This window comes from Geotrypetes seraphini, chromosome 19 (genome assembly GCF_902459505.1).
Source record: "Geotrypetes seraphini chromosome 19, aGeoSer1.1, whole genome shotgun sequence".
NCBI lineage: Eukaryota > Metazoa > Chordata > Amphibia > Gymnophiona > Dermophiidae > Geotrypetes > Geotrypetes seraphini.
The window spans coordinates 40512168-40535709 of record NC_047102.1 but is presented as its reverse complement, the minus strand read 5'-3'; the positions used below and the strand labels follow the sequence as shown (position 1 = coordinate 40535709).

At 43.1% G+C, this 23542-nt stretch overlaps 1 protein-coding gene across 4 annotated transcripts in view; it reads right to left on the bottom strand.

Moving 5' to 3' along the window:
• SLC22A18 (solute carrier family 22 member 18) overlaps positions 1 to 23542 on the bottom strand; it is a 200369-nt gene that overhangs the window by 9665 nt on the left and 167162 nt on the right. For all 4 annotated transcript variants that reach the window (XM_033928513.1, XM_033928511.1, XM_033928512.1 and 1 more), the window contains exon 9: positions 9446 to 9547. In XM_033928513.1, coding sequence (XP_033784404.1) covers positions 9446 to 9547 — 102 coding nt within the window. The remainder of the gene's footprint in view (positions 1 to 9445; positions 9548 to 23542) is intronic.

Below are 23542 nucleotides of genomic sequence, written 5' to 3'. Positions count from 1 at the left end.
GAGCAGCACATTCAGGGAACAAAGTTCAAAACTGTTCAGATTTCACCCATTCATGTCGATTTGAACGAAACTTGGTATGCAGATCCCTCACTACCTGGGGTGATATGTTCTGGGGGTCTCGCGGCCCACAACTCTATGTTGCTTGCTCAAGGGTGGGTTCACCCAAGAATTTATATGTTCTTGCTCCAGGAGGTGAAACTAAAATTGTTGTTTATAATCACGTTTTGTGTTAGTTGTATTGTATTCATTTTGTCAAATATTTCACATTATAATTTGAATATTGTACTTTTTATTAAGCTGTAAAAAAATACTTTAATTCACCACTATAAAGTATCTTTATTTGAATCATTTTACAGTGTTATTGCTATAATTAAATACCCGTGCAACGCCGGGGCATCAGCTAGTAAATAATAATAATTTTATTTTTTATATACCGCCAAAGCCATAGTAGTTTGAGGCGGTTTACAACAAGAAGAGCTGGACAGTCAGCGAATGAATGAAATAACAATGGAGATTTTGGATACAGCGAGAAGAAAAAAATAACAGTGAGGATTTTGGTTACATAAATACACAATGTGGGGAAACAAGAAGATGTGAAAAGGGGTACAGTAGAGGGTTTAAGGGTTCTTGGTTACAAATCGGTTGAACAGGTTTGTTTTTATTAGTTTTCTGAAGTTAAGTTGGATGAGGAGAGTTTGATGAAGTTGCCTAGCCAGGGTTTAAGATTTATAGAAAGGAGTTATACTCGTCAATGCCTGTCTAATTTGTTTACTTTTTTCTTCTATAAGATAGTTAAAGTCACAAATATGGGCTGCTCCCCCTAATGATTCTAATTGAGTTCTAAGGAGAATGTAAATGTATTTTGTTTAAAGATATTTTTGCCTATTTGTTTTGTATTTCTTTCATTTTACCAATGCAAGTGTTGTACTACTTGTAATTATTTTCAAAGAATTAAATAAAGAATTTTTTAAAAAGGAAAAAACCCAGTGTCTCAATTATGAGATTTCTCAGAAAATATGGTTTTCTATACTGAGGGAGCTGAAACTAGGATCCAGAAAGAGACTCGTTCAACAGCATAAGAGACTCTTTGAATCTGCATAGACAGGGCCTGATTCTATACATGTCGCCTAAAAAAATCAGCACAGACTAGTGTGGCACTAAGTGCGATTCTCTAAAAATTAGGTGCCCATTATAGAATCACCAATCTTTAAGCCCATTACATTAACGGGTGCTAGAATAGATGTGTGTTTGTGTCTGTCTTTCTCTCTCTCTCCTTGGCTGCTGTCTGTCTTTCTTTCTTTCTGTCTCTCTCTTTCCTCAGATGTCCACCCCCCCCCCCTTGCCTGCTCCCCCTGTCCAGCAACAGCCTTCTACCTTCCTCCTGTCCAGCAGTACCCATTCACTGCTCTCCCTGTCCAGCAGCAGCCCTTCCCCCATCCTCTTACCTCCCCCCCTGTCCAGCAGCACCGCTTCCCTGCTCCCCCTGTCCAGTAGTACCCCTTCTCCTTTCCCTGCTCCCCCTGTCCAGCATTTGCTAGCCTGGGCAGCCTCGGGGCTTTTGCTAGGCCGGCCCACCTCGCATTATCGAAGTGGGCCGGCTTAGTGAATGCCCCACGGCTGCAAGATGAAACCGCGGCTGCTGCATTTGCTGGTCTGGGGGTGAGAAGAGGCGTCCCGGCAGTGGCAGCACAGGAAGTTAGCCGGCGTCAGAGATTGGGGCAGAAGGCAGGCAGTGCGCATGTGCGGCACGGAAGCACACATCACGGCATCAGGGATCACGGCATCATAAGTGTGCATGCGCGCTTAGGGTTTTATTTAGAGGATGCTTAGCTCCGCATGCTGGAGCTTTTGTTCATTATTTTTGTATCTAATTTAAATGTGACGGAAGGGAGAGGTATCATGGAAGTAAATGTCATTTTGGGCCTCCCCCCCCTTGATTCGCCCCTTCTTGGGCCTCCCCAGCTACTTCTGTATTTCTGTATCTGTTGGATATAATTTAACAATATTTGTCAATTTATTAACTAATTTATCAGTGCCAATAAAAAAAGTCTAACAAAGAATTATTTGTTTTTAAGTTACTGTGTCCTCACTGTTTGGACTGGTGGTTATATTGTAAGCTCTTCTGAGCAATTAAAAGTCAAAATGTACAGTGCTGCGTACACCTTTCAGTGATAAATAGTAGTAGTAGACACCACTAATTTATTTTATTTTTTTATTTAGTTTTCTATACCAGAGGTAGACAATTCCGGTCCTCAAGAGCCACAGGCAGGTCAGGTTTTCAGGATATCCACAATGAATATGTTGTATGAGATGGATTTGCATGCACTGCCTCCTTGAGATGCAAATCTGTCTCATGCATATTTATTGTGGATATCCTGAAAACCTGACCTGGCTCCGGCTCTCGAGGACCGGAATTGCCTCCCCCTGTTCTCCCAAGGGATCTCAGAACAGTTTACATAAATTTATTCAGGTACTTGACCATTTTTCCCTGTCTGTCCCAGTGGGCTCACAGTCTATCTAATCAACCTGGATTAATGGGGGGATTAATGACTTGCCCAGGGTCACAAGGAGCAGGGTGGGTTTGAACACACAACCTCAGGGTGCTGAGACTGTAGCTTTAACCACTGTGCCACATTCTCCCACATTACAAAATTTAAATTCCCAGATAAATGTAGAAGGATCAATGGAAATCTTTTCAATTGCGAAATTCCCATTGCTAATATTCTTCTGAGAAACAATTGTAGCATACATTCTCTCAGCATTAAAAGAGAACTTGAACTCAGCGCACCACAGGTGAAATTTCTCTATGAGTAAATGCCATAGGAAATCTTCTCTGACCCTTGGACTCTGAGTTCTTGTAGGCCGATACTGAGAGCTTGGGTGCAGCCTCATTAGCAGTTCCTAGACAGCCTGCATAGCCATCACTTTAATTGCCACGATGAACTTTTTTAGATCTACTTCCTTTTAAATTATTAACTAAGTAAACATAAAGGACCTTATTCTAAAAGACTTTTTCTAATGCTGTATCCATGGGAAAAAAAAATCAGCATGAGTCAGAACCCCGAGCTGATATGCTGTGCTGGCTGGTGAGAGGTATGGGTAATCCAACATTGCTCTATTAACATTAGAATATGCACAGCAATAAAGTCACTCCGCTTATCTTTTCTGGTAATACAAAGCTATGAGAAGCGTTCAATAATTTATCTACCTCAATAGGAAATAAAAGAGGTTTCAAAAAAATTTTGTTTTATTTTTCAGTAGAGCTCCATAGACTTCATCCACTTTTCCTGCAATAACTTTAACCCCTGAAAAGAATTCTTCTATTTGACCTTCAAACCAGGATGAAACACCTTCCTTGAAGTCTTCATCACTTAAAAACCGCTGTCCACAGAGAGGTTTCTTCAAAACTCAGAACAGGAAATAATATGAGAGAGCCAGGTCAGTACTGTAGGGTGGATGGTTCAGTTGCTGAAACCCACACTCTCGGATGGCAGCCTGCTGTGAGTTTTCCTCATCTTTTCTTCTTGATTGACTCCCTGTTGGCGAACCCTTCCTGGATATGGTTGTCTTGTGTGACATGAAATCCAGAACAAAAGTCCTTTATCATTCCAGATGACAGTTGCCATGACTTTGCCTACAGATTTTTCTGAACTTTTATAGGGTGGGGAATGACCTGTGCATCCACTGCATTGACTCCAATTTGGACTCAGCATCTCTGTGATAAACTCAAATCTCATCTCCAGTCACCAAATGATGAAAAAAATACACTAGGTCTTAATGGGGTATCTCCAAGTTCTCCTAACAGCACTGGAACATTTTGGCCTTCTGACACAGCGTTAGCATTTTTGGAACCCATCTTGCACTAACCTTGGACAAGCCCATTTCATGAATTATTTTCCAAACTGTACCTGCTGAGATGCCCATTTCTTCAGCTATTCTGGAAACCTTAACTCGTCTGTCTGACAAAATTAAATCCGAAGAGGATATACACAACATACCGGAAACTGACAGGCTATACGTAGGAAATGAAGACAGGAAACTGACTGGGTTGACGGTCAGTCTAAAAGAGGTATGCAGGCAGATTGATAGACTTAAAAATGATAAATCCCCTGGACCGGACGGCATCCATCCGAGGGTAATCAAGGAACTTAAAGGGGTTATAGCTGAATTGCTTCAACTAATAGCCAATCTGTCGATCAAATCGGGAAGGATTCCGGAAGACTGGAAAGTGGCAAATGTTACACCGATCTTCATGAAAGGTTCGAGGGGAGATCTGGGAAACTACAGACCAGTGAGTCTGACTGGGAAAGATGGTAGAGGCGCTGATAAAGGACCGCTTCATTGATCACCTAGACCAGGGGTAGGCAAATCCGGTTCTTGAGAGCCAAAGGCAGGTCAGGTTTTCAGGATATCCACAATAAATATGCATGAGATAGATTTGCATCTCGATGAGGCAGTGCATGCAAATCCATCTCATACATATTCATAGTGGATATTCTGAAAACCTGACCTGCCTGTGACTCTCGAGGACAGAAATTGCCTTCCCCTGACCTAGACGGACACAATCTGATGAGGATCAGCCAGCATGGCTTCAGCAAAGGAAGATCTTGCTTGACGAACTTGCTGCACTTCTTTGAGGGAGGAAACAGGCAGATAGACAAGGGTGGCCCGGTTGACATTGTATATCTGGATTTTCAGAAGGCGTTCGAATACTTCGAAAAATTGCGAGCCATAGAATTGAGCGTGAAATACTCATGTGGATTAAAAACTGGTTGGCGGATAGGAAGCAGAGGGTGGGGGTAAATGGACAATACTTGGACTGGAAAAGCATATCTCTCCTCTCCCGCCTTTCCTCTAAAGTATACATATTGAGATCTTTAAGTCTATCCCCATATACCTTATGACGAAGACCATGCAATGTTTTAGTAGCCTTTCTCTGGACAGACTCCATCCTTTTTATATTTTTTTGAAGGTGCGTTCTCCAGAATTGTACACAATATTCTAAATGAGGTCTCAGCAGAGTCTTATACAGGGGCATCAATAAATCCCTTTTTCCTACTGGCCAAACTTCTTTCTATGCACCCTAGCATCCTTCTACCTTTCACTGTCACCTTTTTAACCTGTTTGGCCAACTGAAGTTCATCACTTACAGTCATACTCAAGTCCCATTCTTCTGTCATGCACATAAGTTCTTCACCCCCTAAACTGAACCGTTTCTTCAGGTTTTTGCAGCCCAAATGCATGACCTTCCATTTCTTAGCATTAAATTTTAGCTGCCAAATTTCAGACCATTCTTCAAGCTTTGCCTGGGGTGTCTACTGTATTGCAGATTTTGGTATCATCTGCAAAGAGGCGAATCTTACCTGACAGCCCTTCAGCAATATCGCTTATGACAGGCCCAAGAACAGAACCTTGCACACCATTGGTAACATCCCTTTCCTCAGAGCAATGTCCATTAACAACTACCCTCTATTGTCTTCACTCAACCAATTCTTGACCCAGCCCGTCACTTTTGGAGCACTCAGCTTATTTATTAGACGTCTGTGTGGAACACTGTCAAAGGCTTTGCTAAAATCTAAATACACCACATCTAATGCACTCCCTCTATCCAATTCTCTGGTCACCCAGTCAAAGAAATTGATCATATTTGTCTGACAAGACCTACCTCTAATGAATCCATGTTGCCTCTGGTCCTGTAATCCACCAGATTCCAGAAACTTCACCATTCTCTGTTTTAAAAGTGTTTCCATTAATTTTCTTACCACAGAAGTCAGACTTACTGGCCTGTAATTCTCTACTTCTTCCTAACTTGCACTTTTGTGTAGAGGGACTACATCCGCCCTTCTCCAGTCCTCCCAATTCTAAAGAAGCATTGAATAGGTCAGTCAGCGGAGCCACCAGAACTTCCCTAAGTTCCTTCAGCACCCTCAGATGTTCACCATCTAGCCCCATCGCTTTGTCTATCTTTAAGTTAGCTCATCATGAACACAACCCTCTGAAAATTGATCAGGGTCTACCACTCTATCCCTATTCGCGTTTGTCTTCTGCGGTCCCATTCCCAGCGCTTGAGCTGTGAACACAGAACAGAAATATTTGTTAAGCAATTCAGCCTTTTCTTTATTAGTTTCTACATATTACTTCACTTTTGAGTCTCAAAATACCACATTTGCACTTCTTCCTATCACTGATATACTGTACATGTATCTAAAAAACATCTTGTCTCTATTTTTTCTTCCAGTTTTATCTTTGCTTTCCTGACTACTTGACCAGCCTCTCTTAACTTTTCCAGATATTTTTGCCTGTCTTCTTTCTGCAATCTTTTGCAGTTTTTTGAACACTAACCTCTTATTCTTTATCTTCTCAACTACTACTTCTCAACTACTACTACAGTCTTCTTTTCCTCTTACTTTTACTTATTTGCCTCACAAAAAGGTTTGTTGCCTTTACAATAACTCCTTTCAGTTTTGCCCACTGATTTCTATTCCTTCCAGACGTTCCCATCCAGATACCAATTCCTTGACCTAATCCACCATCTGAACAAAGTTAGTTCTTTTAAAAGTCTAGAACCTTTACTTTTGAATAAGCACTCTCTATACCCGTTTCAATATTAAACTGTACCATGCAGTGATCATGGATGCCAGATGATCACCCAGAACATCAGAAACACTTTCCCCATTTGTAAGCAGTCCAGTATGACCCCTTCCCTCATGGGTTCCATTACCAACTGAAGGAACAGTTCTCCTTGTAGAGAATCCAGGATCCTCCCTGCAATGCACTAATCAACATCTGGCATGTTAAAAATAACCTATTAGTAAAACTTCCTTTTTTTAGATACCTCAGAATCCGAACGCCCCAGAACTCGAACGTTTTGGAATCCGAACTTTTTTTGGTAGTAAATTTTGTCTCGGAATCCGAACGTTGCTTTGGAATCCGAACCCGCGTTGCTCAGCCCAAAGCTTCCCCTCTAACACAGCTTCCTGTTTCCGCCTGGGAGGAAAGCTTTGGGCTGAGCAATGGCTGCAGTTCCTGTTTGTTCGGATCTTGCTGCCTCTGCCACGTGGGACCGATCTTGCTGCTTTTTCCAGGGGAATCCGATCTTGCTGTGTCAGACAGGTGGGCCCGATCTTGCTAATTCAGCCACGGGGGATTCGATCTTGCAGTCTCAGCCAGGGGGACCCGATCTTGCTGCCTCTGCCAGGGGGACCCAATCTTGCTGCTTCTGCCAAGAGGACCCAATCTTGCAGCCTCAGCCAGGGGGACCCAATCTTGCTGCCTTTGCCAGGGGTACCTGGTCTTGCTGTTTCTGCTACTGAGCCAATCTTGCTGCCTCTGCCAGGGGGACCCAATCTTGCTGCCTCTGCCAAGAGGACCCAATCTTGCAGCCTCTGCCAGGGGGACCTGGTCTTGCTGTTTCTGCCACTGAGCCAATTTTGCTGCCTCTGCCAGGGGGACCTGGTCTTGCTGTTTCTGCCACGTGGGTCCGATCTTGTTCCTGCACAGCCCTCAGGCCACCTATATTAGCCATGTGTCCAGCGGAAAATAAAAGCAAGAGGAAAGCTGTTAGAGCTACAATTGAAGTTAAGAAACAGCTTATTGCTAAGCATGAAAGCGGTACACGTGTGGTTGATCTTGCTGCTATGTTTGGGATGCCTAAATCGACTGTGTGTACAATTTTGAAAAATAAAGAAGCTATCAAAGCAGCTAATGTGGCCAAAGGGGTTACTACATTGACCTCTAGGAGATCAAAAAGCATGGAAGAGATGGAAAAACTGCTCTCTATTTGGATTAATGAAAGACGGCTTGCTGGTGATGTGATTTCAGAGACAATCATTTGTGAGAAAGCCAAAGTTCTTCATGAAGATTTAGTGAAAGGCCTGCCTCATACTACTGAGGAAAAGGAGGAGTTTAAAGCCAGTAGAAGGTGGTTCGAAAACTTTAAGAAAAGGGCTGGGATCCATAGCATTGTTATGCATGGGGAGGCAGCAGTTCTAATCATGAAGCAGCTGAAGAGTTTGTAAAGGAGTTTAAGGAGTTTGTGATCAGTGAGGGCTGTGTTTCGAACCAAGTGTTCAATTGTGACGAAACTGGCCTCTTTTGGAAAAAGATGCCCAGGTGAACATACATCTCAAAGGAAGAAAAGTCTGTACCCGGCCATAAGCCAATGAAAGAACGCCTTACTCTTTTGGTGTGTTGTAATGCTAGTGGGGACTAAAAGATCAAACCTCTCCTTGTATACCATTCAGAAAACCCACGGGTCTTTATGAAGAATAACATCATGAAAAGCAAACTTAATGTTATGTGGAGATCGAATGTGAAAGCATGGGTTACCAGGCAGTTCTTCACTGAGTGGATACATGAGGAGTTTGCTCCTCATGTAAAGGCTTATCTGCAGGAGAAAAACCTCCCGATCAAGGCTCTCCTTGCCCTCGACAATGCTCCTGCACATCCACCAGGGCTGCAGGATAATTTGATAGGTGAATATAGCTTCATCAAGATCAAATTTTTGCCCCCTAATACCACTCCTCTTATACAGCCAATGGATCAGCAGGTGATCTCAAACTTCAAATAATTGTACACCAAGGCTATGTTCCAGAGATGTTTTGATGTTACAAATGAAATGGAACTGACTCTGCGAGAGTTCTGGAAGGATCACTACAATATCCTTCATTGCCTAAGAATCACTGAGAAAGCATGGAGGGAAGTGTCTTTGAGAACATTGGTCTCTGCCTGGAAAAACCTCTGGCCAGAATGTGTTGCTGAAAGGAACATTGAAGGCTTTGAAGAACCACCTGTTGTTCCTGACATCGTATCTCTGGGCAAGTCCATGGGTTTGGAAGTCAGCGAAGAGGATGTCAACGAGTTAGTGGATGATCACAAGACAGAGCTGACAATAGAAGAGCTTCAGCACCTCAACCAGCAGCAGCAGAAAGAAATAGCCCAATAAATTTCTTCAGGGGAGGAAGAGGGAGATGCAGGTACCATACCCACAGCTGAAATCAAGGATCTGCTCAGCATGTGGTGAAAAACACAGGCAGTCGTAGAGAAGTGGTACCCCGATATAGCTCTTGTTAACAGGTGTGTTAACTTATTCAATAATATTATTGAACATTTTAGAAAAGTTCATAAAGTTCATCATCATCAAACCACTTTGGAACGTTGGTTCGCAAAAGACACCACCAGAATACAGACACCAGAACCATCTCAACCACCTGATACCAACACAGAAGGTGATCTCAAGCCCTATACAAGTGGTATCTTGGCAAGGAGCCTAACAAGGAGCAGAATAGAGACACCAGAACCATCTGAACCACCTTATATCAAAACAGAAGGTGATCCCAAGCCCTCTACAAGTGGTACCTTGGCAAAGAGCATAAAAAGAAGCAGAATGAAGACTTACTGTACAATGCAAGCTCACATACCCTACAAGCAAAGGACCTCTTCTTACCATAGCTATGCCTGTAGCACTGGCCACCATTACACTCCACAGCAGCAAGGTGCCATCCGTATAATGTCTCGTTAACCACCCAACCAGTACACCCTGGACAACCTGGAAAGCAAGCATGGGATTTATGAGTTAATTTACATGTGTTCATTATATGAGTTCATAACATAGATTGTGATCCCGTCTGGCACAGACAGGGAATATATTTGAGCCTTATTATTATGTTTTTATCTATCTTTTATCTGATGTATTCTTTCTGTGCACCGCCTAGAACTGCAAGGCATTGTGCGGTATACAAATAAATACTTATGTTATGTTATAATTTACACTTCCAATGTTCTTAATCAACACAGGATCCTTGTAAACTTTACAGAGCACTCTAAAAAGGATGGGACCACACCTGAGTGAAGGTTTGTAAAGCAAGAAAAGTGGAAAGCAAGCCAGTATATCAATTTCAGCCAGGTTACATTTGCCATCCTTTGTCTTTTCAGCCGCTGCCTTCTGTTGAGCAGATAGTTCCATACTCACTTACCAGAAGAGCCATAACAAGATACAAAATCCTATGGATAGGACATTTGGAGACTGGGATGTTTTTAGCTGTACAACTGAACAATAAAAATTACAGGTTCAGATGAGAATCTGAGGCTTTATGGGTCCCTTCATCAGATGTCTCATGAAGCCTTCAGTGTCATCAGGGCTGGCTTAACTAAACTGGCCCATTAGTAAGGTATAGGATACGGCATGAACACTCTCCTCCCTTCTCCGACACTGCTGCCTGGTCCCAACAGGATGTGGCTTCATAGGCCAGCTGCCACAGCCAGCATCAGCATAAGAGAAGGGAACTGGTCTGGGGGAGCAGGGCATGGGAGGGACCAAAACAGAAGTGGGTCTGGGTGCCAAAACAGGAGCGGGTCCAGACACCATAACTTTTTGACTCATACGGAATATCATTTCAGTACAAGGCCTGTTAGTTGGTCCAATAAAGTCTCAGTCTCCAATATACTCTGAAACTATGAGATTATTCAAGGGGTTGATATTCAATGTGAGGTAACCAATGATGCCCTGTTAAATCACCTGTGCGTGGCTACCTTGGGATATTCAGCATTACTTCACCGCCTAAGTCAAAACCAGATATGTTGTGGCTAGTCCAGGGATGGAGTTGGCTCTTATGCGGCTAAGGGGAGAATTGATCAAGAGGTGCTAATGGACTTAGCACATGCTAAACGCTACGAGGCCTATAAGAATATAATAGGCATCTTTAGCATTTAGCGTCCCTTAATAAATTCTGCCATAAGTGTCAATATTCAGCACCTAACCGGATAAATGACTTGGGAGGAGAGTGTAGTGTATTGGTTAGAGCTCCAGCCTCAGCACCTTCAGGTTGTGACCTTGGGCATCTCACTTAATCCTCCTCTGCCCCAGATACATTAGATAGATTAGGAGCCCACCAGGACATGCTTGAAGTACCTGTACGTAAGGTTATGTAACTACAAAAAGGTGGTATACAAGTCCCAGTTCTTAAATTGGACTGCATAAAACACAGTCCTATCTTTATCTGGTTTCACTTTTTCAGTTAAGGGCTGAATATTAGCGCCCCCCCCCTCCCCCCTGCTCCTTCCCCCGCTGCCAAAACTGGGACCCCCTGATATCCCAACAATATATACCAAATTCAGTCTTCCAACAATATATATATATTGTATTGTACTGTATTCAGACTCATTGTATTGTATTGTATGCAGAATTATTGTATTGCATTAAGACCTCTTGTTACTCGCTGAATGTCCAGCCTTCTTACAATGTTAACCGCCTAGAAGTCGCCTGCCTATGGCGGTATAGAAAAATAAAGTTATTATTATTATTATATATACTTTGCCGTTGTGAGCGAGTAATAGTACTGCCGAATGAAGGAGTCCATTGCCCTGACGCAGCTGTATAGCGAAACGCCAACTAGCTCTCATCGTCAAGAAGGAACCAGGCAAAGTCCCGACCCAGATAACTTCTGAATGTAACACGCACAGCAAATATAAAGAGTAAAAAGTGACTGTTGTGATTACACACTTCAGTCATTAGGTTGGGACAGGAGGTTTTTGAGCCAGTCAGGTGGTTACCCTTTCCAGCGTGTCTGCTTAGCCTTGCACTCGCAGCTCTTTTCCTCCTTTAATCAAGATTAGACTGATTTTGAGACAATAAAGAGTAAAAGAAGATTTAGCACATTTCAAAGCTGATTTACAGATCTGAATTGATAAAAGAGGGGTATTGGTTGTGGACCCCCTGACATCCCCTCTGACACCAAGCGCCTTCCGATCACCCCTCCCCTCCTGGTGGTCTAGTGGGCTGGGGGGAGGGAGTTCAGATCAGACCCCCCAAACTCAAGAACCCTCCATCCACAACAACGCCCCCCCCATACCTTTTGTTGAAAATCAGGAAAGAGAGATGTCCACTCCCTCCTATCTTGAAGGGCCGCCTCTTCAAAATGGTGGCCCGTCCCCCTCCTGGTGCATCCTGAGCCTGAGCCAATTGGGTTCTTAGGCTCCTCCCTGTGCATCACCGGCATGCACTGGGAGGGGGGGGGCTAATATCCTAATTGGCTCATCTGTTGGGGAGGAGGGTTCTCCAGCTGGGTGGGGTCTGATCCGAACCCCCCCAGCCCACTAGACCATCAGGATGCACTGGGAGGGGGAAGGGCTGTCATTATGAAGAATTGGCCCTTCACAGCAGGAGGAAGTGGGCATCCTTCTTGCCTGATTTTTGATGAAAGGTGGGGGGTGGAGGGTTCTTGAGCTGGCAGAGTCTGATCCATGCTCCCCAGCCCACTACACCAGGATTTTGTGGGAGGGGTCTGGGAGATCGGAAGTTGGGGGGAACGTTTGGTGTCTGAGGTGTCGGAGGGCAGGGAAGACGTGCCGGTGCCCCCACCAAGTCGGCGCCCAGGGCGGACCAATCCCTCGCCCCCCTTACTAAGCCACTGAATGTTCAGCCTATCCATAATGAATATGCATGAAATAGATTTGCATAGAAAAGAGGTACACTGCCTTGGACGAATCTCTTCCTACAGGCAGTTAAATCCCAATAAATAAATAAATGCAAATCCATTTTATGTTTATTCATTAGGGAGTATCCTAAAAACTCTACTAGTTAAAATATTATCCCATTTTGAAATACCAAAACACCAAAGGAAGGGAGGAGTGGCCTAGTGGTTAGAACTGCTGACTCAGCACCCTGAGGTTGTGAGTTTGACCCAGTCTTGTGTCTCTGGACAAGTCATTTAAATCTCCTTTGTCCCAAGCACCACAGTCAGATTGTGAGCCTGCCAGAACAGACAGGGAAAACACTTAAGAGTTCCTGATTACTATTCAATGTACTGTAAACTGCTTTGGGTGAATTTCTTCATGAAAAAAAGCAGTTAATAAATATATTAAGCAACTGATCACTGTCACAAAACATTAAGAAACAAAGCTTAGCTTTCTCCATGCCTGGATTAAGCTTTTTTGTCTTGGGCTTTTCAGTTTTGAATGCCCTGAACTGGACTTTAGCTCTTTGTAATCTCCCCCTCTTTGAAGAGCGACTCCCAGGTGTAAAGGAATTTGCTCTGTGAGTGGTAAACAAAAGAGGAAGGAAACAGTTTGTCATTGAAATAACTCAGCCACCCATATTTGTGTACAAATGCCAAGAGAAGGTAGATTTCTGATACAGATAAGCCTTCTCTCTGCCTCAGGCAGACATGTGTAGAGTTACCATATGGCTCCAGAAAAAGGATGGATTATGACATCTGGGTTTTTCTTCTAGTGAAAGCAATGGAAGAAAAACCCGGATGACCCAATCCGTCCTCCTTTTTCTGGAGCCATAAGATTACTGGTTAGTCTTAGGATTCAATTACAAATATTACTTGCTCATAAAGCACTTCATACGATGGAGCCTAGTTATTTGAACTCACCGACTATTCCTTATACTCCAGAACGTACATTAAGATCATTGCAAGACAATAGATTGGGCCTGCCAGCAGTTTCACTAACAAGATGGGAGTTTACGCACCACAAGGCTTTCTTTTATTTAGTGCCAAGTCTCTGGAACCAACTTCCAAATAATATTCGTTCTGATGCAAATTTTACGGCCTTCAAAACGTTGTTAAAAACCTATTTTTTTTTTCAGCTAGCTTTTGGAACAGACTTCTTTCTGGCTGACCACATTCATGAATTGAAAGGTTATCAGACATCGCTTAGATGCCAGGACATACTTATTTACATATTCTTATTTTTTTTTTCTATGATTGTATCTTCTTTTAGGACTGTCCTAGTTTTTTTGATGGCGTTCCTTTCTCTCATTTTTATTGAATTTTTTGTTACGTAAAACCACTGAGAACTTGTAAGATTTGGCGGGATGTCAAATTTTAATAAACATAAACAATAAAAAAAATAGTATAATGATGACAACCAGCCACAAAGGCTTCCATTCAGAAATGGCACCTAAAGTTCGGTGCACGAATCCGCTTTAAGGGCCCAATTCTATAAAAGGCATCTATAGGCGTCTAGGAATTTGGGGCCTGATTCTCTAAAAGTGCATCCCGATTTTAGGCAGCTGTAGGCGTCCTACAGCTGTCTAATCAGCCAATCGGGATGCACGTTTTTTTAAAAAAATGCTCCCCAGGCAGGCCGCCTATATTGAAGGCAAGGCCCGCAAGACACCTAGGCCCTGATTCTGAATAGGACGCCCGGGAGAGGCGTCCTATTCAGAATCGCCCTAAACTAAACCCCGATTCTGTAACCAGCGTCCATGTTACAGACGCGGGTTAGAGAAACGGGTTAGATTAGAAACAGCCCGCTACACTTATCGCGGCAAGGGATCTCTCTGCCGCTATAAGTATAGCGGGCCGCGGCCCCCTGACCAGGAGGGTGGCCAAACCCTCTGCCCGGAGACGCACCCCCCCGACACTACCGACCGCCCCCCCCCCCCCCCCGACATTACCGATCCCCCCTCCCCCCCGACAATATCGATAGCTGGCAGGAGGGTGCCCAATCCCTCCTGCCCGAAGACGCACCCCCCCCGGCGCTAACCCCCACTCCACCAAACCTGTTCTTAGATGGGTCTTGCACGTCTTGAGCCGGCAGGCACGCCTCGTCGAAATGAAGCGGGCCCGCCCCTTCCCGGCCCATCCCGCCGAAGCCTAAGGCCTGATTGGCCCAGGCTCTAGAAGCCTGAACCAATCAGGCCTTAGGCAAAGCGGGTCCGCCCATCCCCACTAAGTCTAAGGTCTGATCCAAGATGGCGATCTGAGAGCAGGACGCGCTGAGCTGCGTGTCCCAGGATCGCATTCGTTGGAACTTTTCTAGCGGTTTTTACTTACCGCGATGCCGAAGAGACGGGGCCGGAGTGCTGCTTCTGCCTCGCGGCGTCCTGGAGCCCCGGGTCTCGGGAACATACACGAACTCCTGCGGCGCATGCAGGAGGTCACAGCAACGTCGGATGGCGGCCCGCAGAGGACACAGGGAGGCGAACCCGTTGTGGATGCTCCTGGGCCCGATACTACACTGAGCCCCGACGTTAGGGCACCGCCCCCGCAGCCCCAGACGACCAGCTCTCCCAGGGGCGGGGAAACCCAGGATTCACTGGCTTTCTCCTCTCCAGAGGCAAGGAAGGATTCACTGGAGAGCTCGGAGGTTGGGGCCCACCTTTCCAGGGCCCCCATGGAGATGTCTGGGGGAACACCATCTCAATATGAGGGGGAAGGACAGAAGACACCCCCCCCCCCCTCGAAGGACTTCAGGACGGTGAGCAATTTACACTTACACAAACTCCAATTGTACTGATTAAACCTGCAGAAGTTACTTTAGAATCTATTTGGGACTTAATGGCTAGTTTTGTTAAAAATATTACTCCCACATTTCAACAAATTGAAGGGAAAATTAAGGAACACAATAAGGAACTGAAGAACTTAAGAGAAGAAACAAAAACTTCTAACTCATCTATTCAAAAAATAGAGAAAGAAATTGAATCATCGAAACAAATTCAAGAGACCTTAGTTAAAGACAATATTAACCTAAGGAAGAAGATTGAAATGCTTGAGAACAACTCACGTAGCAATAATTTAAGGTTAATTAACTTTCCAAGACTCGAGTTAGTAACACCTAGAGATATGCTTAAGAGATATCTAATGGAGAATTTAGAGATACCCGAGGATTCATTACCACCATTTTCAAGGGTTTATTATTTGCCTGATAAAGAACAAAATCAACAACCAAAAGTAAAATCTTCAGATCAAGAACCCTTAAACATTTCACAGATTTTAGAAACATCTGAGAAGGATTTAGCATCACCAGCCACTATGATTATTACTTTAGCTTTGCCAATTGATAAAACATGGTTGTTAAAACTTTACTTTAAAAATAGACAAAAAAGCTTTCTTGGATATAAAATACAAATGTTCCCAGATTTGGCACGGGAGACGCAAAGGCGCCGCCGTGAATTTCTTCTTTTGAAACCTGGGGTTTTAACTCTGGGGGCAACTTTTTATTTGAGACACCCGTGTAAGTGTATTGTATATTACCGTACTTTTAAATATGTGTTTTTTGAACCATCACAACTGACCAACTTCGTGGCTATGTCTCGTCTGAATGTTAACAATCCTTGAGCCCTATAATTTGGATATTGTGACCCCATCTCAATGCTATAGCTCTCAGTTTCTTGTTATTATTACTGTTTCTATATAATTTCGCCAAGCTTCTTTAATTCTTGGATCTCAATTTGTGGACTTGAGCATAAATAGTATATTTGTTAACTTAGGAATTATATTACTATTGTATTTGATATCTATTCTATTCTTGCTTTCTGTACAAGTGTAATACTTGAAATTTAAGTTGAAAATAATAAAAAAAAAAAAAAGATTAAGGAGATGAGATTTTTTTTAATTTTTTTTAAATTATTATCTTTCCTTTCCCATGCTCATTCTTTTGAAAATTTAAGTACAATCCTTGCTTATGTTTGTCTTTACAAAGTTCGTTTTGTCTGGGTCTTTATTTTTTATTTTTTCACATATTTTTTTAGTGTTCCCGTGCCAAGGTTTGCAGATAAGGAGGCTTTTAAAGCTGGGTCTTGGTCATGCTTTGAGATTCACGTGGGTGGAAATACAAAGGCCACATTATTCCTTGGAGATTGAGCTTTGGAAGTCTGTGTCATGTCTTACAATACGCTCCCTAAAAGGTGGCACTGTATACTTCCAGGGCAATCTTCTAACTGTCTCTATATATGCTAAATCTACAAAACATGGACTGTGGCAATTTTGAAAGTAAAAGCACAGAGGTCAGTCCAGAAGAGGAAGCGAGAGTCACGACACATGATTTTACTGTAAGGAGTGAGCTGCACGTACTCTTTGTGATTTCCATGGCAAAAATGGCAAAACAGTGTTTTCAAAAAATTCTTGTACTGTTTAGCTTTCTATAATCAAGGTGACTTCTGAAAACCAGAGGGCAAGTAGGAAGCCAGTATCACTGAAAAATCTGCCTTCAATACCTTTGTTTACTGTCTCTGGAGCTTTTCCATTATATCACATGCAGGAAATCAGTCACAATGCAGTCTTTGGAAAAATGCCTTCACGGCTTATCTTGTGAAGAAATGTCACCTTCTGAACAGGGCATTCCACCTGCAGCCAGAACAGTGGATAACTTTCAACTGGCCAAGAGGGAGAGAGGCCAGCAAACATTCAGAGAATGAATTAAATAAACTGCACAGACTAGGAGGGACTTCACTATGTCATCAAAAAAAAAATCTGGGCCAGATTCGGTAAACAGTGCCTAAATCGGCAACCGCCTACAAAAAGAGGTGCCCGCCATATGTCAATCATTTCTGGCTGATTAAATTGCTTTTAATATTGACCCCAATATATTTTAGTTGTTATTTTTTAACCATTACAAGATTTCTTCACTAAGCTGCCGCCCCCCCCTCCCCCCCAATAGACACAAACACAAAGGAAACTCTTTGGTAAATAAGGCTTTTCAAGTTATAACATAACTGGTATATTATGGGGTAATCTACCTCCACTAGATGAGAAGTTGTCTGCCTGGGGTGAGGTGGAGACTTCTTCTGCCAATGATGTAGTTTCTGTGGGAAGAGGAGTCCTTTATCACTTTCAGAGGAAAAGCCATGGTGAAAAGTGAACCTTCTTGTTTTAGGCCCTCTGTCAAGCCTTGATCAGCCTGATCAACAATGTTTTGCCACACCTGAGCCCTTCAAGGTGCAGGGGTTTCACATTGCTCTAAATGCCACCATTCGGGTTAACAGCAATTGGATGCTACTGCTCAGGTCCAGTGATGTTTAGAAGAATGTAGGACACTTTGTCAGGTGGGTATTGCTAGGTAGAAACTGACAGGTCTGGCCATCATGCTGAAGGCAATATCATTGGGAAGGTGGAGACACGTCTGAAGAAGGCCATCAAAATACTGTATAGCTTTGGAAAAGGGAATGGGATTCTTTAATTAGATGGAGTAGGAGTTGGCCATGTGTTTGCAATTAAGGTTAAGAAAAAGGCATGGGGAGAGGGAAAAAGAGAAGATACAGAACAAAGATGAGGAGTGGGTGAAGATATCCACAATGAATATGAATTTGAGTTATCCAATAGGCAAGAATTTGAGTTATCCAATGAATATGCATGAGACAAATCTGCATGCACTGCCAACATAAGGACAGACTCAGAGATCTCAATCTGCATACTTTGGAGGAAAGGTGGGAGAGGGGCGATATGATAGAGAGAGACGTTTAAATACCTATGTGGCATAAATGCGCATGAGTCGAGTCTCTTTCAATTGAAAGGAAGCTCTGGAATGAGAGGGTATAGGATGAAGTTAAGAGGTGATGGGCTCCGGAGTAATCTAAGGAAATACTTTTTTACAGAAAGGATGATAGATGCGTGGAACGGTCTCCCAGTAGAGGTGGTGGAGACAAAAACTGCATTCCAATGACAGTCTCAGTGAGAAAAGGTAGGGGAGTGCGAGGGAGAACAGAGGATGAGACGGATGGGTGATCAGAAGGTGTCAAAGAGCCTTCGGGCACTGGGGTGGAGGGCCGCACACTGCGACCAGGAGCTGGGGAAGTGAGGCGGCGGATAGCCAAGGCCAGGACACCACGGAAACCACCACTGTCGAACCCCGCCTAGCATCGGCCCGCCCGGCATCCACCTGACCTTCGGCCCACCTGGCCCGCGTGTCCTGGTGGGGAAGAATCGCCCACGTGCCGCAGTGGAGAGCCGCACTCCGCAGCATAGAGCCGAGGCAGGGGAGCAACAGAGAGCCAGGATCGGGGCCGAGGCCACCACGGGAGACCTGCAGCAGTGCCTCTTCAGAGGACAAACGCCGGGGAGCTGCCTGTTTTTCCCGCACCTAAACCAGCGGGCAGGCAGGAGAGAAGGGAGGGAGCCCGAGCCTGCGAGCACATGGGCCGTTTTTTCCGCCCCACCCCCGAAACCGGCGGGGGCTTCTTTGAAGGACAAGCACCGGGGAGATTGCCTGTTTTCCCGCACCTAAACCAGCGGGCAGGCAGGAGAGAAGGGAGGGAGCCCGAGCCGTTTTTTTCCGCCCCCACCCCCGAAACCAGCGGGGGCCTCTTCAAAGGACAAACGCCGGGGAGCTGCCTGTTTTTCCCGCACCTAGACCAGCGGGCAGGCAGGAGAGAAGGGAGGGAGCCCGATCCTGCGAGCGCGAGGGCTGTGTTTTCTGCCCCACCCCCAAAACCAGCGGACTAACTCTAGAGAAGAGTTCTTCGAATACCTCACTATTAACACCATTAAAGGAATGTACAACCTACTCCTGGGAGACGTAAATGTTCACCTTGAACAAGTGGATAAACCAGACGTGATAGAACTTAATACCTTCTTAAAAACTCTCGGTTTCTCAATACCAAAACCAGAGAAAACGCATGAAAAAGGCCACCAGTTAGACATAGTTACTTTCTCGCAAAAAGAAATCCCTGACCCAAAGATCCATCATAACACAAGGAACTGGGAAAAATGCATCTGGTCAGATCACTACACATGTAATTTTGATATAGATTGGGAAAAAAAGTCACCCCAACAAAAATATAAAAGAAAAAACCCAAAACCAAACACAATCACCAGAAGAGGAACCATAAATCCTACAGAATTCTGGGCCCACTACGAACTTCAACCCAAAATTGAGGAAATGCAGGACTTCCCAACTAGATGGACAGAGTTTAGCAAAGAAGTGTTAGACCAAATAGCACCATTCCAAACGTATAAAAAGAAAGAAAGGAAACTAAATAAATGGTTCGACTCTGAATTACTAACTCTAAAACAGGAACTGAGAAAACTAGAAAGAACCTGGCAAAAAACAAACAAAGAAGAAGACAAAGTACACTGGAAACAAAAAATGAAAAACTATAAAAACCGGATTAGAGAAAACGAAGAAAACATTGCGCACAAGAAATAGGGACATCCAAAACAAAGAGCAAAAAACTTTTCAAGCTGGTAAACAGTCTAACGGACACTACCCAAATCTTACTACAGGAAAATGAATGTATACCCTTAGCAGAAACTCTGGCCACTTTTTTCAACAACAAAATCTTAGAAGTAAGAGCGACCATACCCTCACCCACACCTAACTTCAAATTCCAAATCAAACCCCTTGAAAAAGAGCCCAGAGTAGACATGATCTGGAGCCATTTCGATCCTCCTGATTGGCACCAATTTCTCACCCTGTTCAATAAATATACTAAATCAAATTGCCTCCTAGACGTATGTCCCTCCCGTACCCTGAAAACAGCCACACCAGATTTCAAGAAGGACCTATTCAATTGGATAACAACCACTCTCACGGAAGGAACATTTCATGAGGAAATGGGACATATATTAATCACACCCATCCCAAAAGATCAAAAAATCTCTCTAGCTTTGAAAACCAACTACAGACCCATAGCGAGCATCCCCGTATTTACCAAGATTCTTGAAGGATTGGTCAACGTGGAACTAGGAAACTATCTAGACAAATTCAGCATACTAAACGAACACCAATCAGGATTCAGGAAGGGCTTTAGCACCGAGACAGTCCTAGCTTCGATCCTAAATCACCTATACGGCCTTTTCAACAAAGGAACAAGTGCTCTAATTCTACCACTAGACTTCAATAGTGCTTTTGATCTAGTTGACCATGAAATAATGATACATTGCCTAGATGCAATAGGAATCATGGGAAAAACAAGGAACTGGATACAGGGTTTCCTAACAAAGAGATCATATCGAGTTAGCGGTGGGACATATTCAAACTCCTGGAGAAACCCCTCGGGAGTGCCACAGGGTTCACCACTCTCACCCACACTATTCAACATTTACTTATCATCCCTAGGGCACTTACTGCAAAAACTAAACTTGATCTACTACATATATGCAGATGACATTTCCATTTTAATCCCAGTGAACAGCATTACAAATGAAACCTCCAAATACATTTCTCATATTATGACCAAAATAGAACATTGGACAGTCAACTTCAAACTGAAACTTAACACAGAAAAAACAAAAATCTTCCTTGCTAGCCCAATGGATAAAATTACCAACACAACACTACACATAAAAGACCACGATTACCCGATTACTAATACAATAAAAATACTGGGAGTCACATTGGACACACACCTGACAATGGTTGAACACACAAACATAGTGGTAAAAAAATGTTTCCTGATATTATGGAAATTAAAGACCATCAAAAAATACTTTGACCCATTATCGTTCAGATTACTAGTGCAATCACTAGTGCTTTCTACTCTGGACTATTGCAACATCGTCTATATGGGTATACCCAAAAAAACAGTGAGGAAACTTAGAATTATTCAGAACACAGCGGTCCGCTTGATATTTGGATTAAAAAAGAGCGACAATGTCACCCCCTACTACAAACTACTGCACTGGCTGTCAGTCGAGGCACAAATAATTTTCAAGTTCTCCTGCATATGTTTCAAACTAGTTTGGGGACTAACTCCTACGTACTTGCAATCTCACTTCATATTCTACAACCCTATAAGACAAACCAGAAATTGCTATCTTTTTGCAAACCCAAGCATTACCAATTGTAAATACAAAACCTTTCTGGATAGAACCTTCGCGTACCAAGCAAACAAACAACAACATTGGCTAGACAACTACATTAATAAAGCTAGACTGACCTACAACGCTTTCAGAAAACTCATAAAAACTGCCTTATTCGATAGATTTATCACCTAAACAGAAGCTGCACCGAACTCTTTTTTCTTTCTCATCTTCCCAATATGCCCCCTCTGAAATCCTAATCAAACTATATTTTGTAATTTCTGGACCTTTCATCTAAAAAGTCCCCTCTGAAAATTCTTAACAAACTGTATATTGTAATATTCGCAGTATTTTTTGTAATTCGCTGCATTTTTGTAACATTTGCTGTATTCTTTGTAATTCGCAACCTCTCTCAAACAGGTCCTCTCGGGAATTTTCTTAACAAACTGTTTATTTTATTTTTCGCTCTCTTAAAGTTTCTGTACTCTGTATTTCCTCTGACTATCTGCATATTGTAACTCGCTGAATGTCCAGCTCTCTTGACTGTAAACCGCCTAGAAGTCGCAAGATTGTGGCGGTATAGAAGAATAAAGTTATTATTATTATTATTAAAGCAGTAGAATTTTAAAGTTTATAAAGTGATAGGAAACATAGATCTGTGTTAGTTGCAAAGTATCTTATAATTTAACTTTAATTGTCTTATAGTACTTGTATTGATTTTAACATTTCATAGTAACATAGTAGATGACGGCAGATAAAGACCCGGATGGTCCATCCAGTCTGCCCAACCTGATTCAATTTTTTTTTTTTTTTTCTTCTTAGCTATTTCTGGGCGAGAATCCAAAGCTTTACCCTCCCAGCCATTGAAGCCCTCCCCAGCCCATCCTCCACCAAACGGCCATACACAGACACAGACCGTGCAAGTCTGACCACAAAGTCATTGATAAGAACATAACATAAGAACAGCCACACTAGGTGAGACCAATGGTACATCTAGTCCACTATCTTGCTTCCACAGTGGCCAATCTGGATCACAAGTACCAAAGTTCCATAATAGCAATCCCAGGGCAAGCAGTCTCTATAGCAGACTATAGGCTTTTTCTCCAGGAACTTGTCTAAAACATTTTAAACCCAGCTACACTAACTGTTGTTATTAAATCCTCTGGCAATGAGTTCCAGAGCTTAACTAGTCATTGAGTGAAAAAAATATTTCCTTCTATTTTGTTTTAAAAGTATTTCCATGTAACTTCATTGAGTGTAATTTTTGAAAAAATTGATTCACTCATACCTGTTCTACGCTACCCAGGATTTTGTAGACTTCGATCATATCTCCCCTCAGCCGTCTCTTTTCCAAGATGAACAGCCCCCAACTTCTTTAGTCTTTCCTCATACGAGAGGAGGTCCATCCCCTTTATTATCTTGGTCGCTGTTCTGTGAACCTTTTCTAATTCTGCTATACTCGAGGAAAGGTTGCACCATAGAGTGATACAGCAATATTGATGCAGTGCTCTGGTCCCCAAAACTGCTGCCCCACAAAGCTGTCACTTTGGTTTGTTACTGGCATCTGACATTATGTCTGTGCAAATTGATTCTTGTCTTTAACATTTGTCCCTGCCCAAGTTACCACCTTATTTATTTTATGCAGAAAAAAAAATCTGTAAATATACTTGTCAGAAAATGAGAAATAAAGCCATCTGCAGGATGAACCTAGTGGTTTAAACAACAGTGAAGAACAAGGGAAACCAAGGCTCAAATCTTGCTTCTTCCACTGAGAAGAACATAAGAAATGCCATACTGGGACAGATCGAAGGTCCATCAAGCTCAGTATCCTGATTCCAACAGTGGCCAACCCAAATTCCAAGTACCTGGCAAAAACCCAAAGAGCAGCAACATTCCCGAGCTCATATTATGATGTCACAATGCCTCATTCCACCAATGCCTAAGAGCCAGCCTCATCAGTGATGTCACAATGGCTTGATTGCCCTAGACTTGACTCACATAAGAACTGCCATACTGGGAAAGACCAAAGGTTCATCAAGTGCAGTATCCTGTTTCCAACAGTGGACAACCCAGGT